General features: G+C 33.6%; 1 protein-coding gene across 2 annotated transcripts in view; it reads right to left on the bottom strand.

Moving 5' to 3' along the window:
- Positions 1-23624, bottom strand: part of LOC123315677 (synaptic vesicular amine transporter) — a 61212-nt gene that overhangs the window by 33238 nt on the left and 4350 nt on the right. For both annotated transcript variants that reach the window (XM_044901499.1, XM_044901500.1), the window contains exon 2: positions 6444-6603. In XM_044901499.1, coding sequence (XP_044757434.1) covers positions 6444-6579 — 136 coding nt within the window. In that variant the 5' untranslated portion in view covers positions 6580-6603. The remainder of the gene's footprint in view (positions 1-6443; positions 6604-23624) is intronic.

Here is a 23624-nt window from a genome sequence, read left to right on the forward strand (position 1 = left end):
TTTTGGTCAACATTCAAACATTTGGGGATCCATTTTGCAGCAATTTTTCTCATGTTCAAATTGACGTGAACTATATGATGAACGCGTTCGTATGAAATATTCAGTGCTTCAGATATCCGTTTTAGACCAATTCGACGGTCTGATAAAATCATGTCATGAACTGCATCGATATTTTCGGGGACTGACACAGAAACTGGCCTTCCTGGTCGGTCATCATCTTCAATGGAAAGAAGCTGAAGCTTGCAGTCCAATTTTTCAAGGTTGCATACGAAGGACATTTATCACCAAGTGTATTAAGCATATCTTCGTAAATCTGCTTACCTCTTAACCCCTTCAAAAACAGGTACTCGATGATGGCTCGATACTCCAATATTTCGATTTTTACAATTTTGGAGGACATCTTCTTTCTTTTAATTTATAGGGTAACTCTGCTTTACTTTTTGACCTCAAGCTTCATACTGACACTTCTAATGAGTTATTGTTCGTTGATGGTAACGCAATATTTTTTTATGCATAGAACTGGTCTAGGTAAATTGATATCAATATATCCTCGTACTTATTCAGTTAGAATATCATTATCAGTTTCAAAAGTGGCAACTGATCCTTTGTAGAAATGTAACATGTTGATAAACGAAATTAATTCATATGACACACGCTGATGTAAAATCAACAAATGTTAAGGTCTGAATTGAACTACGCAGTTTAATATTCACCAGCCTGAAAGCGATATCCCTTTATGATTTTGTTTTCCGGAGCAACATACTGTCGAAAATTCTCTGCCTTAATCCTACAATCTGAGAGTTTGGAAAAATGAATACATACTGCCGTCTTAATCCTGAGGATTAGAAAATTGAATTAATTTGGTCCTCGTTTCGTCAGATGGCGCTACGCTTTGTTCAATACTACGGTGACTCTAACAAGATAGTGACGACAATTGGAAATTCTGCAATAATATGGCGGTTTGGAAGCACAAAAATAACAATTCATCTGGAATGCAGATTCACGTCACGTGACCAAACCCGCCATGTTGTTGCAAAAGCAATAAAAAACTGGACCACAATAAATTGTCGCCACTGTCTTGTTAGTTCACTGACTGACATCGAATAAAGAGGCCATCAATTAATTTCATTTCTGTCGAGGTTTGAGTTGTGTTGCTCTGACGAAGTCAAATGAGACCGAAACCATTGTCCACATCTACTCTTTCTCGACGAATTTGTATTTCTGTTAATTCTTTGATTGATGGTGATTTGCCAGTTCTATTGGGAATTTTTAGATCGTAAAATTTGTTGCTTTTATATCAGCTGGTGTCACATGTCTGAATCAATTTCATACATTATTCACCTACAAGTAGGCGATATTTTTGAATGATTATTAACATTTCGTTTTCGCAAATAATTTTGAGATTTTCGATGGTTCTTTTATATCGAAACAAAGGGCAATCTTGAGAGTGAATTGACGAATTCTGATAAGTGATATTTAGAATAACTTATACGTGAGAGAAATTAATTACTGCTGCGAATTTCACACAGAGGTTCATCATTTTTAAAATAATCAAATCGAATTGAAATTCAACAAGTCATAGTATCAAAAAAGTGTTAAAATTCAAGAAAACTCAAAGATTCAGCACTACGCTCTACTTTGAACATTCGGATTCTTTTTAATAAAGAGGGGTTTATGGTTTATGGCAGGCTGAATTTCTCGTATCGCTTCTAATAAATGTGTATCTCATTCCTTTAAAATTCATTTTTTGAATATTTCATAATCATATGACAAGAGATTATTAAAATGGAAAAATGCTTGAAAAGTTTACTAATTTTATCATTTCGAACTGTTCGAGAATCATCCGTGTCAAATGTATGAATCAAGTTTTTAGTTCAGGAAAGAGCAATAAATTAACGTATTGCCTCACGAACTTACAATACTCATCTGAGTATTCGATAGGGGATTTTCTGCATAGAAATCACTTTTACCCAAATTTCCGTACAACTTAATTCAGTCGTTGTCGAAGACTTAAACGAGTTTCTCATCAGAAAGGCAAGTTTTAATAAGACCACAAAGCATTATAAACTAAGCCTTTCAATAGCTGTACAGACTGAACTCTCCAGTCAAGAAAGTAGAGTCAACTTCTTCATCGAAAAGCCGTCCTAGAATTTATAGGAACCTTTCAATAGTAAGGTTTCTTGTTGAATGGGATTGAACTTCAGAGGCCTGGTCTCACGGCAGAAAATTCTTTTTCTGATCGTCATTGTGATGGGTTCAACAACAATCCATAAGGATTGGTCTGGAACACAATCATTTTTTTTTATTTGCTTTTCGCTCCTATAGAATGTCTGCTCCATTTCATTTCTGTCAGTTTTTTGGTGCCATCTTTAGGCAGTGCACATAAGTAGGGGCTGCTCCAAAAAAAAACTTGTATGAAACACCCATACTATTTGTTGATAAGGAATTTTTATCTTGTACAGGGACAATTTGTTAATGAATAAGCAACATCTTGAGTGTTTAAAAATTTCAACGAACAAAATCTCAATGGTTGGATCACGAGGCAGGTTAATATTCAGATTAATTTGAAATTGATCTGACTTGTCTGATAGGCATAAAGTTTAAATTTTCTCACTAATTTCATGAAACTTTTCTTACGATTCAGGAAACTTCAAGGTGTTCCATCTTAATTATCAGTTAGATGCGAATCTTTAATTATGAATTAATCTCAAGTTTTCATAGAAATTAAAGGTCCTCTTGGTCTGACTTATCAATTATTATCTAATTGGATATTTGAAACCTATGAACTGTATTTCAACTATGAAAACCTTTTGAATCGATGGGGCCGATAGTTGATGAAAATCCATAACTGAACTATAACCAGAATTATATGATTTTCACTAAATTATATGAGTTGATAAACCTCCCAATGGGTGTTCCTTCACCCACCTGAAGATGCTATTGTAATCGAGAAACACGTGTCGTGGCTCAACAACTCATGTTAGTGAAAATAATATATTTCTGGTTTTAGTTCAACTATGATCTAGTCACTGTAGTTAGAAATGTGGAATTGAGTTGTTTTTGAGATAAAAAAATCAGTAGGATTATCATTTCATGCGTTTTCTCCTGCCATAAATAAATAAATAAATGAATAGTGATTTAATGAATCAATTAGTGAGCTATATTTTCAATTAATTGAATATTGTTGAATGTGGCCGATTTATTACCAATGATATCAAAAGCTTTACCTTCTACAGTCTTACTTTCTCCCTAGATTTACGAAAAATACAGAAGAAGTTGCTATTTGGGAGAAAAAAAGAGAGTGAAAGAAATGGTACTATTACCTATATTATAATTTAATGCTTTGTATCCAACTATAAAACAACAATAAAAAAATATAAAGCTTTATTCTGATGTCGTTAATATAACCACAATACAATTCTTCAGAAACTTTGAATTCATTTTTTTCTGAAATCGAAACACTTCCAGATTTAATAACTTATGAATATGTCCCAGAAAAATCTTTATAAAGTGTAGATTATTCATTTATCAAGTTATATGAACGGTAAATGGACCGATTTCATAATAATTTCTGTAATTTATATGATTTAGAATGAATTTGATGAAAATCAAAAGCGTGAATGTAAAGGTAGATAACCAACCATTCAAAATTAATTTTGGGAGGTTAAATTCGTTCGACAATGGTAGAGTTATCCCACGGCTGCAATAAATGGGTTGATATTGAATATTTCCACATTCACTAAAAATATACACATTCGATTTCCATCGCGAATAACAAAGTTATTGCTTTGGATTATCGAGAGATGTCGAAAATAATAGGTGACCTCATTCTGATAATGAGGTTCAACGCTGAGTGGCAAAATCGTATTTACTTCCCCGTACATTTATTCGAGTGCATTTGTGATTCCGAATATAGGAATACGATGACATGGAGGAGTGTTGGCCGAACAGCCCTTGTGGCCATTGAACTTGACCCAGTTTGTAAAATATGGAGATCGAAATGCATAATGCACGACAATTTTGTTGTTGATAAACCCTTGAAAGCTAGCTACAGCTGATTTACAACAAGATGAGTAGATGAGAAGTACGGAAAATATACTCAGTGACATTAAGGTCTTCATGTGGATATTTTGGGTGAAAAATTACTTCAGCTAAAGCATGCTGTGATTGCAATATCAACGGTTTATGGTTGACATTTTCGGAAACAGAATTCATATCTTCCTAAATACATAAGTACCTTCTTTGGCGTAGAAGATCCACGAAATGATTTTATTTGAAAATAAGCTGTTTATCTTATTTTCAAAGGAGGAAATGAGATTTTTATCGAATTTCCGGATAGAATTCCCAAACATAAATTTGAAGTAAAAAACAAAACACTCCAACAGTAGAGTAGAATTAATTGTAGGTCCAGGAAAAAACCAGAGTCGTTAGTATTTTTCGTTACTCTGCTTCTATTTGATAGAACACAAATATCTTTTTTCTTATTTTCAATTGATAATTTCCATTGATTTTGATAAAACTCGATTTTTGTCCAGCTCTTCCAAAAAATTTTTCGAGCTTATCATGAAACTCAAAACGCGTATTGACATACTTATATATTGCTGTAACTCGATGACGAGTATAAAATGTTACACAGAAGGATTACATTTTATTATATGATTATTATATTATATTGACATACTACCTGGTACTTTATAGAAGACTTTTCATGGAATGAATTAAACCCAAAAAGTGACTTTGTTATGAAAATTCTAATTTTAATTTACAGTATATGATTGATTTGTGATTTGGTATAGTTCATCCGAAAAACAGTTTTATTATCAATTTCGAGGTCTTTTTGAGCTTCTTTTGGTTTGAATAAAGGGAGAAACCAAAAGAAAGTTTAGAAAAAAGAAGACTTTAAAAATGATAATAAAATGGTCTGTAACTAGATTCCTAAGACTTTGCCATTGAAAATTTGTGATAAATTACTAACATTTTTTGTCATGATTGATAATGAAAATATACTTAATATATGGGTGTTAAGAAAATCCATCTGTTCGGATAATCAACATAAAAACTTCAGTGCGATCACAGCCGTCTACAGAATTTTCAAATACGATTGTGGTGAAATATAATATAATATATGACAACATTTGTTTTTAAGGATATAAATATCTGTCATTACTATTCCTTAAGGCAAGTTTTTTATCTCAGCAGACACATTTCGTTCTCAAAATCTTTTCGTCCGCTGTATTCACTATGATACTGCACAGTAAGCCGGGCAATGATTGAGTGATTTTCGTGAACCCACGATCTGATAAAAACAAAAGAGCTTATGTGATAATAACTGTCATTTGCTGCTGTCAAATTAATGCTTTAAGAAATCCGCCAGATTTTTTTTATGGGTGAATTAAGTTAAGAACGTGGTTTAAATATAAGGCTAAGTTTAACACCTAATCATAAGAATGGATATCAGTAATACTCTTCCAGAGCTGATAGAATTGGTAACTACGGTAACAAAGTCGAGGCCAGCAAACAGATTTAAACTCACTGTCATAAAAGTAGGTAAGCTTAACGAAAAATTTTAATATGCACAACAGCAAAGAACTGTCTACTTTCTCGCCAGCTTGTAGGCTCGACTATAGGTAGTAGACAGTTTTTCATTATAGGTATATAGATAACTATTATTGTACAAGCGAGAAGAAACTCTGCAGTCAGCAAAATTTTCAAACCGTTTGTCCAAGCCGACTTGAACGTGTGATCGCAGAAATTAAGTCGTTCAATTCGCCTTGGACAGACTGCCAGATTGTGCAAATGGCTTGATTCATATTGAGATTTTTTAAAGTACACCGTTCCATCTAGCAATGGATGGTTAGAGTCTTTTTATACCTTCCGGTTTTTACCGTCAGGTTTCCACATTCATCTGAATGGCTACTTTCACATGCTTCAAGTTCATTTTTGCACCCATACACAACCCGATGACGCTTATCGCCTTATAGGCTATTAAACACTAGGATATGGAGGGACATAGTAGCTTTCAGACGATCGGTATTTACCGTACGGTTCAGAAGTTTTACTTTGTTATTCGACATTCATGGTTATGAATTAACACATTAATTAATTCAATAGAGGTTTGTCCTTCTTTTTAATTCACTTAGAATTTGAAATAGACCAATTTTGACGAAAAATATATCAATTTTAAAACAAACTAACAATGAAAACAAGATGTGTTAGAGGTACCGTACGCATAAACCTGATGAATAATTTTTGATCGGGTCGTCTTCAGGCAAAAACCTTACGGTAAAAACCGGATGCTGTGAAAGAAGTCTTTCGAAGTTGGGATTATCGACACTCTACGGTTATTATAGAGAAAAATTCACAATCTGGTGACAAAAGCCCCTTATTATGAATAAAAAATAATATGTGATCAATTGATCTCAGATATACATATGAGTACTTACCGACTGTAGTGAGCAGCATATTGTCGAGCAGCAGGGCGATGGCGACGATGGCCAGAACGAGGCGGCGAGACTCCCGGCATCGCTGAACCCAGCCACCAACCCGTGTACCAGCAACCCACTCGTTCAACACTGTCATCTTGGTTTACTGAATCTCTAGGTACTGAAAAAAATGAAATCCGTTTTAAAGTGCAAAGTGCAACACTGGCAAGTGAGGAAAAATAAAGGAAAGGCAGCCACCCCAAAGTGCGTTCTACTTCCGCCGGGTTTTCACACCAGCAGGGAATCGTATTAACAGTAGGGGTAGAACTTAAAGTGTTACACAGGATAGGTAATAGTGGTGGCTGAGGTTCCAAGATAATAATACGGAGTGTTGTTACACCTCTGGACTCTGGGTGGTTCAGCTGTCTGTCAAAAGATGCCATTATTGCTATTGAAACATTTTTTGTTGCCACTAATTAATTCTGAGGCTTGCCTATGGCAAGTTTTTGAAAACCAACCCTGTATACATTCGGATATCGAACTGAAATTGTGAAAAAAATCAGCTAATACAAAGATTTCAGGAAGCCATTCAAGCATTCAAGCTTTTAGTGAAACTCATTCAATAAACGTTTCATGTTCCAGAAAAATGAAAAAGACGAAACAACTGCGCCCGGCAAATTTTATCCGTTGAAAGATACACATAATTTGGGTCGAATTTCCGAGGAGAAACGTAAATACTCATGATAATGAAATGTCCTGTAATCTTCTTGGTTCGGAAGAGGATTCAGGCTACTCCAATTTTTGTCTCCGAATGCGGGTTACATTTACCTCAAAGGATTATATCGTGCTCTAAAGGATAATGCATTTGTCGATTTTTCGTCGATGACGAAGAAGAGAATCATAGGTGTATTATTGCGTTGAAAATGATTTTTGAACAGAAAGGAATAGTAGGTACTGAATATAGAAAAAAAAATTTACTTTTTCGTTTCATTCACTTTTAAAATGGAATAAGTTTCTGTGAGGAAGAAAATATTGTGTAAATTGTATTTGTGTGCATTAAAAGTAAGAAATGTACCAGGCCAATGGGAGAATTTGAATACAATTCATAAACAATAGTTGGTAGGATTTAGTATATTGAAATATTCAAAATATTCTCCTTTTTTCGCACTGAGAAGTAGTCCTGTTTTCCTAATGACGAAGATTATCATTTTGAAAGATGAATATTTCTGTCTTGTCCCTAACTCTCCTACGAAAGAGATAAAATCATGTGATGACTAGTTTACTTCAAAAAATTTATCCCCCTCCAAACAATTATTGTCAGTTATATTATTTCCCCCTCAATATGATACACTCTATACACTGCAAGAAAGAACCAGCATTTTTTCATTCCTTCTACGTCCCTAATTCGGGATGATTAATTGGAGCAGGTTGAAATTTCCAATAAAATATGAAATCCTCTTTCGGAAAAAGCAGATTACAGATGGTTCATTCTCATAACGACCAATATTTCCCCGAGGAAATTGATTTATTCAACTCCCTACAGGATAAGTCAACCAATCATAAAATTCGTAACCTTTAGAAGCCTACATACCAAACCGAATATAATCATCGCTCCCATCTAAGAAATCGAAACAAACAACTAGGATGTTTTGATATTTCTGCTAAGTAAAATTTCCTTTTCAATCATGAACCGTTTAACGCCAGAATGAGGGTTTCAAAGCGAAATTCCAAATTTAAAATTTTTTTGTTTTGGATTTCTGAAATTTTGTTTCGTCTTAATTCAAATGACGAACCTAGTTGACGAATGGTTTAAAGTTGTAAGAACGTAATCATTGTATCTTTCATTTCTTGTTTTTTGTTTATCTCTTGTAGTAAGTTGATCTAAGGATGCGAAGTTTGTAACATCCTGTCATGTTATGTTGTGACATAAAGGTTTTAGGAAGATTTTCGTTATTTATTCTACAATATTTAGATGTTAGATAATCTAGATATAATCATCTTAGAGAACAAGCAATTTGTTCAATTAATGATAGTCTTCTTGATTTAAAGCCATAATCAAGACAAACAAAATACGCGTATAGAATAAAATACCTATGCTGTAAATGACCATTGTTTGATGATTCGGCATTTCAATTCAATTTCAATGTGAGGTTTCACTTGGAAAAGAATTATTTCATTCAACGTTTCACAGTTCTGAATTTTCCAATTTAAAATTTGCGGAAGTTGGGCATTTTCATCGAGAAATGGTTGGTTGAATTTTACGTTATCCAGCAATATTATCGTAGGTGCAGCGATGATAACCCACTAGCTATCATTCAATCAACATTTCATCAATTGAAATTGGCTGTTTGATATGTTTCACAGGCTTTATGCATCATGGGACCTAAGTATTTTGGTACTGAGGAAGGAAATGTCGTTATATAGTATTGCAAAATCAGTTTGGTGACAATTTTCGAAGATGTTTCTATTAGTTGGCCTTATTGAGAAGTTTGTGCTCAGATTTTTTTATTATTATATTATGCTGCGTGTAGGTTTTTTACCTCGACTCTTTTCTGTAAATAAATAAATAAAATAAATGGTTTCGGTCCCATTTGACCTCGTCAGAGCAACACAACACTAGAACACCTTCTCCAATAGAAAATGCTTGGAATTGAAGGACGAATACAATGGCATAAATCCCATATTTCCTGTAATTCTTCTAATCTAATGAAAAGGTAGCAACGATTACCTCTATAAGGGTCAGTTGGTTATCCTTATAAGGGGATATTAACTCCTTGGTTTATGCAGATAATTCAGAAACTCTTGAATTATTGTAGTAAATAGTTGAGAATTGGACTGGTACAATGATCATGTAACTCTTAAAAGTGGTAGACATATATCATAAGTCTTATTCAGGATATACATGGCATGCATGAAACAGATCATAATAAGAAAAATGTCAGTCAAACGATATTATTGTCCTGTTGAATTTATTGAAAATTCACAATACTTCAAAAAACATCTTTTCCGACCAGTACTCGGAATTCAAAGTGTGTTGACGTTCAATAGCCATACGTTGGCGGCAGTATTCCCATCATATTATCTTCGAATATGTTACCTATTCCTAGAACGCCTTATATTTTATGAGCAGAGAGGTGATCACTCAATTAACCCTATCTTCCTCAGAGTTTGCTACACCTTTGTAGTGAAGTAATGGAATCCTGGGATACCAAACCTCAACAGGAAATCGATCGCCTCATTAGGAATACGCCTAGATGTGTGAATGATTGCGTTGTAGGTACAGGTATCATTCAATATTCTCCGGATTTTTGGTACCTACGAGACACGAGAAGTGAAATATTCCGCAAAATAATGAAACAATGGATCGTTTGTGCATTATAAGTTGAATTGATATGTAGCGTCGCTGTATTTTGTATATACAGGGTGTTTTCAAAGGTGAGGCTTTCTTCTTGACTAAAAAGTAAAACTAAAAGTAGAACTCACCAAAATTAGTCGTTCAACCAAAATTTGTCTATATAAAATATCCGAAATGACAGACAGAGTTTCATTGAATTTCTAGTATAGGACTGTGGAAGGTGACTGCGGCAACGCAAAAACGAAACAAAACATAAACATATGGCTGAACTATAAATGGTTCAGTACCAAGTTCGTCGGATTAGATGCATCAGGTCACTTCAGGAAGAATTATAATTGTTGTATCGTGCAATTTAGGGTGAAAACAAAATGTAGAAAATCGAGGCAGTTTCTTGAATGTGCTTATGTTAGTTATGTTGAAAAAGTGCTATGATGTTTCCCCATATCATCCCAGAAAATTGTGATGCCCATTGTGAAAAAATTCGTGAATATTTTAGTCGAATTTTATTGGTGAGATTTTGAAGTATTATTATATTTTTTACACTTGTGTCTTAAGTCTTTTCTGTCAGTTGGTATTGAAATGAGCCATTTCATGAGATCTTGTAAGTTACTAAAAATAATGAAAAAAATTCGGCAATCCAAGTTTCCATTTTCATTACCACGTAAAATCGAACGAGCCAATATCCTATAAACGAAACCACAGGGTCGAATCAGGAGATAAGTTTTTTCCCACTGCTTTGCGATAATTCAGCTAATAAACGATCTAGGATCTATTTCAGTAATCATTTCCATTTTTTTTCAACTTTGTCATTTTGAAAGTTTTGTAGAGGTGATTTTTGGTGAAACGCTTAATTTTGACCAGTTCTACCTTCTGTTGTAAAAAAAAGCCTCACCTTCAAATACACCTGTATAGGTTAACAAGGTCTATAGAACTTTTAGTGATTGAAACACTTTTCTAAGTTTCCAAAGTCAAATAAGTAGATATATTTCCAATTCCTCATGGCTGAAAATTATATCCAATTAATAAATAAAAGAGGTCACACAGCCTAAGTGAATAGCACAAAAGTAAACAACAAGCGAGAGTACATGAAATAATCAACATCCAGTAGAAGACATTAAAATTTAACAGTAGTAAAAAAAGGTGATGGAATGGCTCAAGTCTGTGACGATGTTTCGTCTATGTTGTATGTGCTGTCGCATATTGTTTATTTTACTGCAATGTTTTACTATTGATGTGTGACCACTTCTATTCATATATTGGATATAAGTTTCAGCCCTGAGGAATTGGAAATATATCCAAGAAACGTCGGCGAAGTTATTCCAAATCAACCCTGTTAACCTATAGGAACGCGTTTACAAAGAAGACATGAAATGTCGGACTGTATTCTGTATTTTATATTTCAAATTCACGACTTGAACATTTTTTGTATTCATGTATCATGATTCTAAGAGACTGTATGGATATTCATCATAGTTGGAGCCACCCTCAAGTCTATCGTTTTCATATTCACAAAGAGCGTTTAGGACAATAACAGAAGAAGTTATTCTAACAAACAGGGTGTAAAGCATAAATTGCTTCGTTAAACCTATTGTTCGCTAATTTAAACTTGATGCACATTAATCAAATATGGGCATAAAGCCATCTTGTGATAATGTCTTCTGTATTCAATTCGTCTTCCTCGACGTATTCGATATAATCGAATGTAACTCTGATTCGTAGATTAGTTCTTGACGACTAATTAAATTTTCTCTCGGGTAACTTGGCTAATGACTTTCATTCATGCCTAAATCATTGAAGCGGATGTTAAGAAAAACTTTTCAGTCTCCTGGAAGATTTCATCAGGCTTGTGTGTCTTTACTGTCTCTGCATAGGTATATCATATGAATATTATCACCAATCAATACATAAATATAGGTATTGAGTTTCTTTTATGCATATAGATTATTCACGTTGAAAAATCGAACACCTATGCAAAAAAACGAACAAAAAATCGAAAGTTGTTGAGAAATACAAGGTGTTTTCGAAGGTGAGGCTTTTTTTTACAAAATTTGATCAAAATAAGTTGTTTAACCAAAAATTGTCTATATGAAATATCCAAGATGGCTGACATACAACCCCTAGAAGTTCGACAAAATTTCATTGAATTTCGAGTATGGGACCGTGGAAGGTGACTCCGGCATCGCAGAAATGAAACAGAACATAAACATGTGGCTGGACAATGAATGGTTCAGTACCAAGTTCATCGGATTAGATGCATCAGGTCACTTTTGAGAGAATCATAATTGTTGCATCGTCCAATTTAGGGCGAAAAAAAAATTTTTCTTTCTTCTTTCTTTTTCTTGAAAGTACTTATGTTAGTTTTGTTGAACAAGTGCTTTGATGTTTCCCCATTTCATCCCATTTTTACGACTCACCCTGTAAAATTTCAGATATATTTTATTATAAATGACTTGTTATTTTTCCTATTCTATAATTGGCTTGGGCTGTTGAATGGAGCAGGAATTAAATAGAAACACGTCAAGTCCTCAAATGACACAATCTCATAAATAAGCCAACAGTGGTGCTCAACACCAAGATCAGCCCCTTCAATCAATTTTATTACACGATCTCGTGTACGCTGTCTGAATGAATGATACCGAAATTGCTGGAGAGGGAGTGCGGAAAGCTCTGAAAAGGAAATGTAATCCTCAACGGAGGGGCAGACTAGGAAGGATATTTCTGTGCATTATGATGATGAATAGGTATGACGAATTGGGAAAATCAAAAGTGGGGCGGCGACTAAACAATAGTTCTCAGGTTTGTTTAGTGCTCTGATTGAAAAAATGAGGTGGAAATTTCCTTTCATTTCGGTTTGATACCCTGATATTTAATGTCTGAATTCGAGGGACTAATCAAGTGGAAAATTTCTTTTCATGGGCTTTTTCGGATAATTACTCACAACTGTATATGAATTGGCTAGAATACAAGAAAAAAATAGATTTGTAGTTTGTTCCTTAGACATTACTATTTTTTTATCATAAAACTAATTTCTCGGGTCATAAAAAATAATATAAATATTGAAGCAAGATCCACAACCTTATTAATAAGTTTCAACGACTCAACAAGCTATTTATTGTGGAAGAAATTTGAATTTATCAAATCGAAAAAGTAGCAAATCAGTGAAATGCAAAATCACTTATAGTTGGGGAGCCGAAGAGGGAAATTCGGGATTTACTCGAGCGTGTCAGATCAATATAAGGGGATATACCTTGGACCCTGTAGAGTACCTCTACCAAAAATTAGACCTGTATATAGGGGGAATTGTCTAGGATAGCCTGTCAGAATAGCAAAAAAAACGATCATTGTACATACTCGAGCGTGTCAGATTAAGATATATGTGATAAATTACATGTTGAAAAGTATATATTCTCTTAATCTGACAATTTAAGCATGTCGAAAATGTGTGGGAGGGCGCCAAAGTTGCAAAATAAAAACGTCCCGTGTACATTCTCGAGAGCGGTGGCGTTTTTTTCTTATTTTGAAGCTAATGATTCAAGAATAACGGAAAAAATATAATCTGACAGTTTTATCGAACCAAAACATTAAAAATTGGCCATAAAGGTCACAAAAATCAGTTTTTTTGAATCACCTCCTCCCCTGGCCTTCAAAGCTTTTTCGTATTCATTATAAAAGTTGTAGAGCATAACATTTTCTACAAATTTTGTTCCAAGCAATTTTTTTACGTTCAAACGTTTTTGAACGAAAATTCACTCGTTGGAAAATAGTACATTCTAAAGGATGATTCATGCTAGACCGTGTCGGAGCCGGGCCGGGACCGACTCCGGGCCGTTGCAACCGGGTCGCCACTCTGAAAACACGGGCACGGTACGTGTCCCAACCGGTGTAGCCGGTGGATGGGTCAATTGAAATTGCTCATATAATTCTTTTACCGTGTCCCGTCCGGGTCCCGGTTCGGACCCGACACGGTCTAGCATGAATCAGCCTTAAGATTCAGTCAGAGACAACACTAAAATTTTCGTGACTAATTTCGGAATTGTCATCATAGAAATACCTTGTCATTTTGATGATGATTGTAGATTAGACTGGGATTCTACATTGCCCTTGCCCTTTCGCATGTGTGGCTAAGATCCGAGCCCTTATCGCCCTCTAACATGAGAGGTTTAGAGTATGTAAAATTACTTCAGACAAAAGTTGTGTAGAATTTAATTATCTACAACTTTCATAATGAATACAAAAACGATTAGGGGTACAGGCAGGGGAATATTCGAAAAAAAGCATTTTTATCTTCAAAGTGTCAGATTAAGAAAACCCCCCCTGATTAGTGTCAGATTAATGGGTCAACACGACTGCAACACCGAGATTAACAATCTGTATGAAAATCTGACACGCTCGAGTATGTACAAGTAACGATTTTTTTTCAAAGGACCGCTGTCACCTTGTTTCACGTAGCTTCCTTTGGGTTCAATTAACATATCCTCCAAGAATCGGACACACTGTAAATTTATTTTTTTTTACCATTTTCAACTCTTCCGTATCTTCAGTATCTTAATCTGACACGCTCGAGTATGTACAACTGACGTTTTTTTTTACATCTTTGAGACCCTGCAGACGCTTTCCACGCCGCTGAAAGTGAAAAACCTTTTTTTCTTTCTACCAACTAATCTTCAAAATCCACTTCTTCACGACGCTCGAGTAAATCCCGATTTAGCATCGTCGGCTCCCACCTATTATTGCACTAGTTCTTAGGGCCTTAGACGATTGCAAATTGGCGAATGCGTTAGAAAAATTTCTCAATATGTTTTCTTGTTGGTACAATCTCGGCTCTAATAAAATATTTAGTAGAGAAAAAATTCAGATGCAGCAGCAAGTCTTCTTCATTTTCGCTGAAAAGTTCTGGACACAAAAATCTTAACAAATTTCGAAATAGGTCTTGATTACTTAAGCCTCAAGCATATTTTACTGTTAGTTGCAAATTGGCGAATGCGATGGTCAAAATTTTCCAACATGAAATCTTATTTCATTTCATTCACTTTGTGTTAAAGATGCTTTCTCAATTTTTCATACAAAACAAATTTTGGAAATTGATAGAAGTTCTGAATTGATTCTAAACAACCATCTGAATATCTTAAAATATGTTTCTCCCCCTCTGGAAGTTGAATACAGATTGGGGAAAACGTGTCATACATCTTGCTGGAATTATGAAGGTGCTCAAAACATGATACAGTATTATTTTTTGTACATAGAATAATCTAAATCTCTTACGTTCGTATGCGACTCAACGCAATAGAACCTACTTTCACATTTCTAATACATATTTTCAAGAGTGACTTAGATTCATTAATATTCAATTTGTAATAGTCATTTTGATATAGCATCATACCATAATACACTATGGATTGTGTGAGATGATTGGACTGAAACTAAGAAAGTTTCATCCGCTCCCTGATCACATTTTGGATGACATCAATCTTTGGGTACTATTTCGCATGTAATTTACGCTCTAACATAGTTAGCTACAGGCAAATTCGTTATTAAAACTCCCATCAGCGTTATGTTGTACTCGATAATTCACAAATTCGATTCAGATGCACCTAAACATGGCAGAACATGTCATATCTCAGGGGCCGTTAATAAACAGTTAAATTATGCTGAATAGCACGTGTTTGTTATATTTCCCAATAATAATTGATGCAATTTTATACGAACACTGAAATGGTATGAGTAGCATTTGTTAGCCATGGTTTGTACTGAAAATAATAAGCAAAACAAGGGTTTATCAAGTTAGTTGAAGGGAGATTACTTTTGTATGGTTTTTTCTAGGTAAAATGAGATAAAACAGTTTGTTTTATAAGTTATTTGAATTGCATGAATCAAGAACCAGTTGATGACAATAATCTTATATATGTATTCAGTTTTAATAGTCTAGATTAGTATAAACAATTTTTCCATTCAAATATTGAGCTGTCGATTAATTTTACTATTTTTCACTCGATTTTTCATGATAACATATTGTTGAATATTCTTTCAGTGGACACTGTCTAGATGCGAAAACATCTACACAATTATCAGGTACAAGATAATTTACTTATATATTTAGCACTATTCACTAACAGATATCTTGAAATTGATTAATGGATTCAGTTTAAATGAATTCACAAGAAAGGAGAGCTACCAACCAACTTCTCAGTTATTAAATCACAGCTTAGCGTGGAAAACTTCTAGCGAAATAATTGCACCAGTTGAAATATACTTTCACAACAGGTAATGAGTTTATTAAAAATGTAAGCCTATTTCTATAAGGTTCACTTCAAAAGAAAACGAATACCTAACTAACATTCTCATGAAAACAAAAGTCCGCTGCTTTCATTGGGATGCCATTCCTAAAATTGAAGCTATTCCCATATTACTTTCGTTATAGCTATTGAATTAAAATAATTCAATACCTATATGTCATTTACATCCACATTACAATTTTTCATTCAATTCTAATAAGGACCATTGTTCATTTGGAAGTATATAAAGGCACAATTATTTCCAGCTGTAATAGTCAGCTAGCAATTTCAGGAATAGATATGTATTAGATAATTATTTTGGATTATTATTATTTGCATAGGCTAGGTACTGTTGGATCGAACATTCATGTTAGGGTAGATACTAAATTCTATCCATGAATTTAAATGTACTATAATTTTCTCGTGGATAACTACACGTGATTACTATACAGTGTAATCAGGCCATGATTTATGTAATGTTTTCGTGTGTTTATTTCTAGTTAATGCTCACAGTCCATTTCGTGTTAGGTATTCATCCAAGCAAGTTTTTATTGAATAAATAGCAGTAATCTATTACTGTTTGAGTAATTGAATCATGTTTTGTGTGATTTCTTAGGTGTTAATCCGATCGATGAAAAACGCAACTCCAATTTTGTTTTAGTAAAATGCCTCCACTCAACCGCTGAAATGAATATAGCTGAGAATAGTCAAAATTAATCAAATTTCATAATAGTTTTATAAAACACCAAAGATAATTATATAACCTGAAATATTTCATAATTTTAGTTATATATATATATATATATATATATATATATATAAATATTTGGCTGTGCCATTATTTAAATGGTTGCCGTTTGAAAAAATTAAAATTTTGATAAATTTCTGTTTTGATAATGGATCTACGTTTTCGCAGATCCTGCATGTATATAATATGGCATATAAAGAAAAATTTTAGTGTATCATTTATTGACTAGACACAGTCGAAATTTGAATTAATAACATAGCTATAGCCCTTTATGTAAGTACCTCAAACCATCAAAATATTAATAAAAAGTCAAATTTCTCGAAAACCGTTAGAATTCGGACATAGTTGTGTTATCAAATTTATATTCAAATTTAACAAGGAATTAAAAAATGTAAAAATGTATAAGTTGATAGATGTGCAGAAGAAACGAAACATTTTGTATAGTTCTAAATAATTTAAGGAGATGTTCTACTTAAAAAGAAGAAAGTTATTTGAAACTGTTTCTTGTAAAGTTAATAGAATTAAAGTAATCGACCGCTGCCCCATGGCGCGGACACCGTGTATATTTAGTCCTCTATAATTTATTTTTTTAATTTCCTCAAATATCAAAGGATGTTTAGAATGTTCTGAAATATGAAGTGAAGAATACCAACCATTCACGACATAAAAAAGTTTTTTGTCAACGAAGCTATGCGTTTTCTATCTATCAACAAACTCATGACACAAGAAGAGTTTTACGTTCATCTGCCTATTCGATTTGGATTATGAAGGCAACAATGTTATCTCGAACCAACAATACACTTTATCCTATCTATTTTCATATCGTAGAACAAACGGATGCAGGTAAAGTTCAAATAGGATTTTCACATAAAATTTCTATGGCGCTTCATAAATGAAATAAATAATGATCCCCTCCATTTGGAATGAAATTATTAAATGATTATTGCTGAAAAGAAATATACGAGGCAAGTTGAATTTTATGTAATTTCTCACCTATTATCATTTCGAAACAACTGTACAGGATGTTCAGGCTCAAGGTTGACAGCCTAGAAAATGATTCTACAACGATTTTGCTATCCAGTAGATATCCAATTTTTTAGCAAATTTCAAATTTTTTCGTTGTTTTCGATATAAAATCATTAAAAAGGCCATAACTCCACCAATTTGCAAGTAAATCGAAATTGAAGAACATTTTCGAGAAAATGAAAAGTTATTTTCACCCTTAAATTGTTGATAAAATTGTGAAAAGCTTAGATCCTAAGGAAGTTTTTTCATAAAAGAAGCAAAATTTTTTCTGGGAAAATGAAAAATCGACAATGTTCCGAGTTTTCATCTATTCCTTAACAATGTTTCGGATTAGTGAAAAATACTTTTTTTTTTCGTTTTCGTGCGAATTACTTAAGAAAATTCAGTGCTCCTTCCGACAGTGTTCACAAATTTCAATTCAATTCTCAAATTGAGAAAGTTATAACCATTTCAAAGACTTAAGGTCAAAATTAATTTTGATTCGCGGAAAAATAATATTTCCAGTAGGAAAATGTTATACGAGAGACATTATATTATTATTATTATAAATTATATTTCTATAATTTGAGTTGCTTCCTTACACATTAAAATTTATATTGAAATACTCGAAGATTTGCAAATACTGATAATTTCATTCAGATGAGAAAATAACTTTTGATTTCTTTTCTGTATTTTGGGAAACTGTTGAATAATGAATGGGGCAAATAGTGAAAATTCTAATTTGAAATAGTTACCTACTCGTCCAAGTTTCCACGTAGGTATATTACTTTGCGATGCGATAAACATATTCAACGTGAAATTTCTGTAACATTGTGTCTTCAAGATATATACGAAATAGCCTGAGAGAGTATTGAAGATATGGAGTTCCCTAACAATGGTGCGAATCTGCCAAAACCTAGGGACCGTAAAAACATATCCTGCGAAGCGCGATCGAAGTCCTTTCAAAGGAAAATTGAACTCAACTTCCGTATCTTCGGAGGAATCTATATCTGCCGTTGTTCTGTTGAATCACTCAATTTCCTGTACCCATCAGTATATTGTCTCACCGAAAATCATTTACCTTGATCAGTTATGCATGCTTCTTCCACAGCCCTCTTAAGAGGGCTGTGCTTCTTCTAAGACGATGAATCCATATGGTTAAGAAAGGATCGAATTTTATGCTTTCGTAGGCCAATTCTTTCAACTTTCACCACAAATATTTTTAGCATAAACAAAATATTTACTGAGAAATGTTGATTGATAAAGCTATCGAATTAATGCTATGCGGTACACATATTTTTTTCTTCGCTATGGGAACAAAGGATCGTTGATTTTTTAGATTCTTGCTTTCAAGTGAACCAGAACGAATCATAAGACATTTGCAATGAATCGTCCTTTTCAACACATATTTTTAAATTGAGAAATTGTGTTCAAAATAAAAGTGCCAGTAAAAAAAATGAATAGGGATTGCATGTTTAAACCCTTCAAAAAATCATAATAAAATTGAAAAAGTATTCATAGATCGCCTTTTTCTTAGTAGAACATTCCTACAAAATGCCATTCCTTCAAGTGTCTAGCACTTCCAATGAAAAATATTGTTGTTTTCTACTCATTTTTGAAAGGCCTCAGAGCTTTTTAGTTTACATGAAAGACTCCCTTTAATTTTCGACAAGGAAACAACCACAAAAATTTTCGCGCTTATTTGGTAACGCCCTGTATAGTGCGAAGACGAAAAAATCTAAAAAACTGATCTATCTGATATCAACTCAAATATGTTTCTTCAAAAAATAAGGAGTATATTCATTTTGACATTTTCAGTGAGTCTATTCTGATGATTATTTAATTTTCTTGAGTGCTTATTTTCCCGAAACTGTTACTGAAAAGATAAAAAACTTCATTTTGTTATTTGGTCTTATCTCCATAGCCAATCGTCAAAATTTCAATCTTGTGGGTTTCGGTTGAGTTTACATTTGTGAATTTTTCAATAAACATTATTTCTCCTAAACTGATAAATATCCTCACTAATCTTCGCTCGATAAGATGCTACTTTTCTTCCTTGTTTCAAAATTTTTGTTTGACAAAAAGTGATGGATAAATACTTCTTGAAATTCCATTTTTGAACTGCTCGAATCATTTTATTGATTCGAATCAGATTTCTTCATTTTCGATTAGTAGATTAGTTGATGTTTGTTGAATATGTTTTTAACATGTGTTAAGTCTTGAAGGTTAGGTTGCCTATCTAGAGTTTGTCAGGCGTTTTTGTCCCGATTGCTGGCAACGACCTGCGAAATTATTATACCACACAGAGTTGAATTTATGAAAAATATAAGAAAAAAACAGGGAACAGAAATAGAGTGAAATTCATAAAGAGAAGGTGAAAAAAACAGGATTTACGTATTCGAAACGTTATCAACCGGAAGTAATCCTCATTCGTCATTTTCTCTTCCGTGACGAATTCCCCTAGGTTGTAATTCACACATAAAAAAAATCAATTATACCCCGCCTCAACAGAATTTGCAGCGAAATCTTTTCTGCATTCACTGGCACTGAAAGTAAAGAATAAAGGTTTTTATGACCTTTATCAGATACCCGTTTTCATGTATCTACCCGAATCATCCGGTTCAACGAAGATCTCATAAAAGGTAAAAATGGGTCGATAGTTCAATGTGGAACATAAACTCGCAAACCTCCCATATACGGCTTGCCCCAAGGACGTATCGGTAATATAGAGACATTTTAGTCATAAACGGGAAAATGTGCATATTACGGTAGCTTTAATTTCACCGACGAGGTTGGACTAAAACCGCCACTCCAATCAGAAATTCAATATTGGCACGTTTCACATTTATTTGTCCACTGCGTCCTCATAAATACAGCGAATGAGGATGGATATTGACATCTAGTTACCCTAGAACGTTCACATACAGTGTGTCCATTTGAAATGTACCACCCCAAATCTTAAATGCTCAATACTCTCTTTATTCTATTTAAGGCTGAATGTAGTCGTCACAAAATATGAATATATCTTTCTACTCTATAATCTTTGACATAAATATTATCAACATGAACAATTGGAAGAGTGGTTGAGTGACACCTGACACCTAGTTTTAAAGGTTATTCGATTGCTTTTACGAAAATGCCATATACCGGTAGATTCGGGTGACTTGGACAGTCCTGTAACTTGGGACAATTACCCCCCTTGCAGATTTCTTTGTTTTTTACCATTTATAAGTGAAGGGACAAACTTAATAGATTGGCAAACGTTTTTTCGGTTAGTTTAACAATTAACTCCTGTTGAGTTTGCCCTGACCAGAGCATTTGAATTGACAGGAAAACTTAACGAATTCAGGAGAGTGAAAGCGCGTTTTTTATGGCTCTTATACTTTCTAGTGTCTTTCCTGTACATTTGTTCCACTTTTCTGGATACGTGTGAGATATGTCATGAAACAAGGTTGTTTACAAATCAAAAAGCAACACGGATCTCATTCATTTATTTTGTTGTTTCATAGGGTGACTTGGGACAATGCCGAATAGATACAAGCGGCGCATTGGCAGCAGGAAATATACCGATTTTTCGCAGGATATTATTATTTACGTTATTTCCACGAAGAAATCATCAAAGAATGAAAGAAATCAAAGTCCCCTTGTTTTGTTTAGATTTTTCACATTTGAAATAATATATTTCCTTTCGCTGTAATAGGGGTTTATGATTTAATTTTCTTACCGAATTTCAACTATATAATCACAAATTCTAATTTTTCAAAACTATACACCGTCCCAAGTCACCTATTTCATTCGAGAGTTGGGCAATCAAAAGATTTTAACTTGTGTCCCAAGCCTCCCAACTCGGTGGGTGACTTGGGACAAGTATATTTAATTTTTTTCAAAATTTATATCCGAATTTTGAAGCATGGTATATATCCTTATCAATAGTCTGAGTCATTTAGCATATTTGAACCTCTATCTCACATGAAAACGGGTCACCGTTTTTGAAATATGAAAAGTTGAATTTCAAAATCTTCCCAAGCCAACCGAATCTACGTACTCAATTTTTCGAAATCGTTTTGATTAAATCTAACCTGAATTTCTGGTCATGCTGTGCGTAATCTTACTTTCAATTCTTCTACATTTTTGGGCTATGTTTCATACACAACGTACGACTTTGAATGTCCCCAGAGGAAAAATCTAAAGATTTGAAGTCTGGGTAGCGTGGTGGCCATTGGATCGACCCTCTTCTACCAATCCATTTCTCTTGGAAATGATCTGTGAACCATTATCCTCCAGTGAGGCAATGTATCACTGATCATTTCCAAAATGAATGGATTTGTAGAATAGGGCCAATTGAATGGCTACCATGCTTCCCAGACTTGAAATATTTCTATTGCTTCCTCTGGAGACATTTAAAGACGGTGGTGCATAAAAAACAGCTTCGACAAGTTTTTATAAAGAGTTTCGCTGGGATAACTATACTTCAAAAAACTTATCTAGATGACTCCCCAGTATTTCAAGAACTTTCAGAAGGCTGAAGCCAAATACTAGTTTTCAACTTAATTCTGTATATCTGGATGAATTTGAGCAATCGCGCAAAGAAGCTAAAGATGAAAGCCTCGGTCTACCAAATGATATTCCATCCACCATATCATACAACTAGGAATCTTCAAAGGATCTGATAATGGGTCTCATTAATTTCCACCGCAAAGACGAACTCGGAAATCCCAGGAATATATGCACTAACAGCTATGCCTCACTAATTGATGTTAACTATGGGGTATTAATTAAGGATTCCCTAATTTTTTGTGAATTTTATTCACGAACCTGTACACACAATCAACAATGTCTCTATAAAATATATGTCTTGAATTTGACGATAAAGGAACAATGGCAAGACGGTTAATGAAGCAGTGATTTTTCCAAGAAATTTTCTTCGAACTAACCAATTCAATTTGTAAAATTAAAATTTATGAAAAGATTCCACCATGGAAAATTTCGAACGGAATAAACACAATACATACTCTCACAAATTTATATGATTCATATTTTCTACGAACATTATGCGTTTCAGTAGGTGAACTACAACAATTATTACTGCACAAATGGTTGAGAATTACAATATCGTTCCCAATAGAACATCTATCCGATAAATATATTGCTGCATATTTCATCCAAAAGCCATTTGGGCATTTGGACTGATCACATATCCATTAAAAATTCAGCTGGGGTTAATCATGTTGCATAATTGCAATAGTTGATTGATTTAGTGTCAATCGGATAATTCATTTTCACCGTCAATCAAAGATTTATGATCTACTGTCTACTCTAATTTGCTGCTGTGCAAATGAAACAATGCTGAGTTAATATAATATAATCAGAGGAATCAGAAGTGATACATCCAGGGGATATTATTTCTTCAATTCGATTATTTGGCATGAGGAAGACTATATTTGAGCATGCTATGCTGTTAACGTTTTATCTCCCATTAGTTCTTGCAAGGAAAATATTTCATCTTTTATTTTTTTATTTCTTCCTGAAAAAATCTGGAATTCTAAAACATCAAAATTGGCATTAAAATACGCGAATTTTTTCAAACAGTTAAAGCGAGCAGAAGTATGCAATAAATTTATGTATGAAATTCATTACATTCTTATCATAACTTTTGAAGTCTCCACTGAGAATAATTTTAGCAAAATAACTGAAATATATTTCACATCAACCTCATTTTTAAATTTATCTCATAATGTTGATTGAAATTGATAAATATTCCTACACTGCTCTTAACAAAAGCCTTTTTAATAAACATATAAATGAAATTAAATGAAGAATTA

The sequence above is a fragment of the Coccinella septempunctata genome, chromosome 6 (genome assembly GCF_907165205.1).
Source record: "Coccinella septempunctata chromosome 6, icCocSept1.1, whole genome shotgun sequence".
NCBI lineage: Eukaryota > Metazoa > Arthropoda > Insecta > Coleoptera > Coccinellidae > Coccinella > Coccinella septempunctata.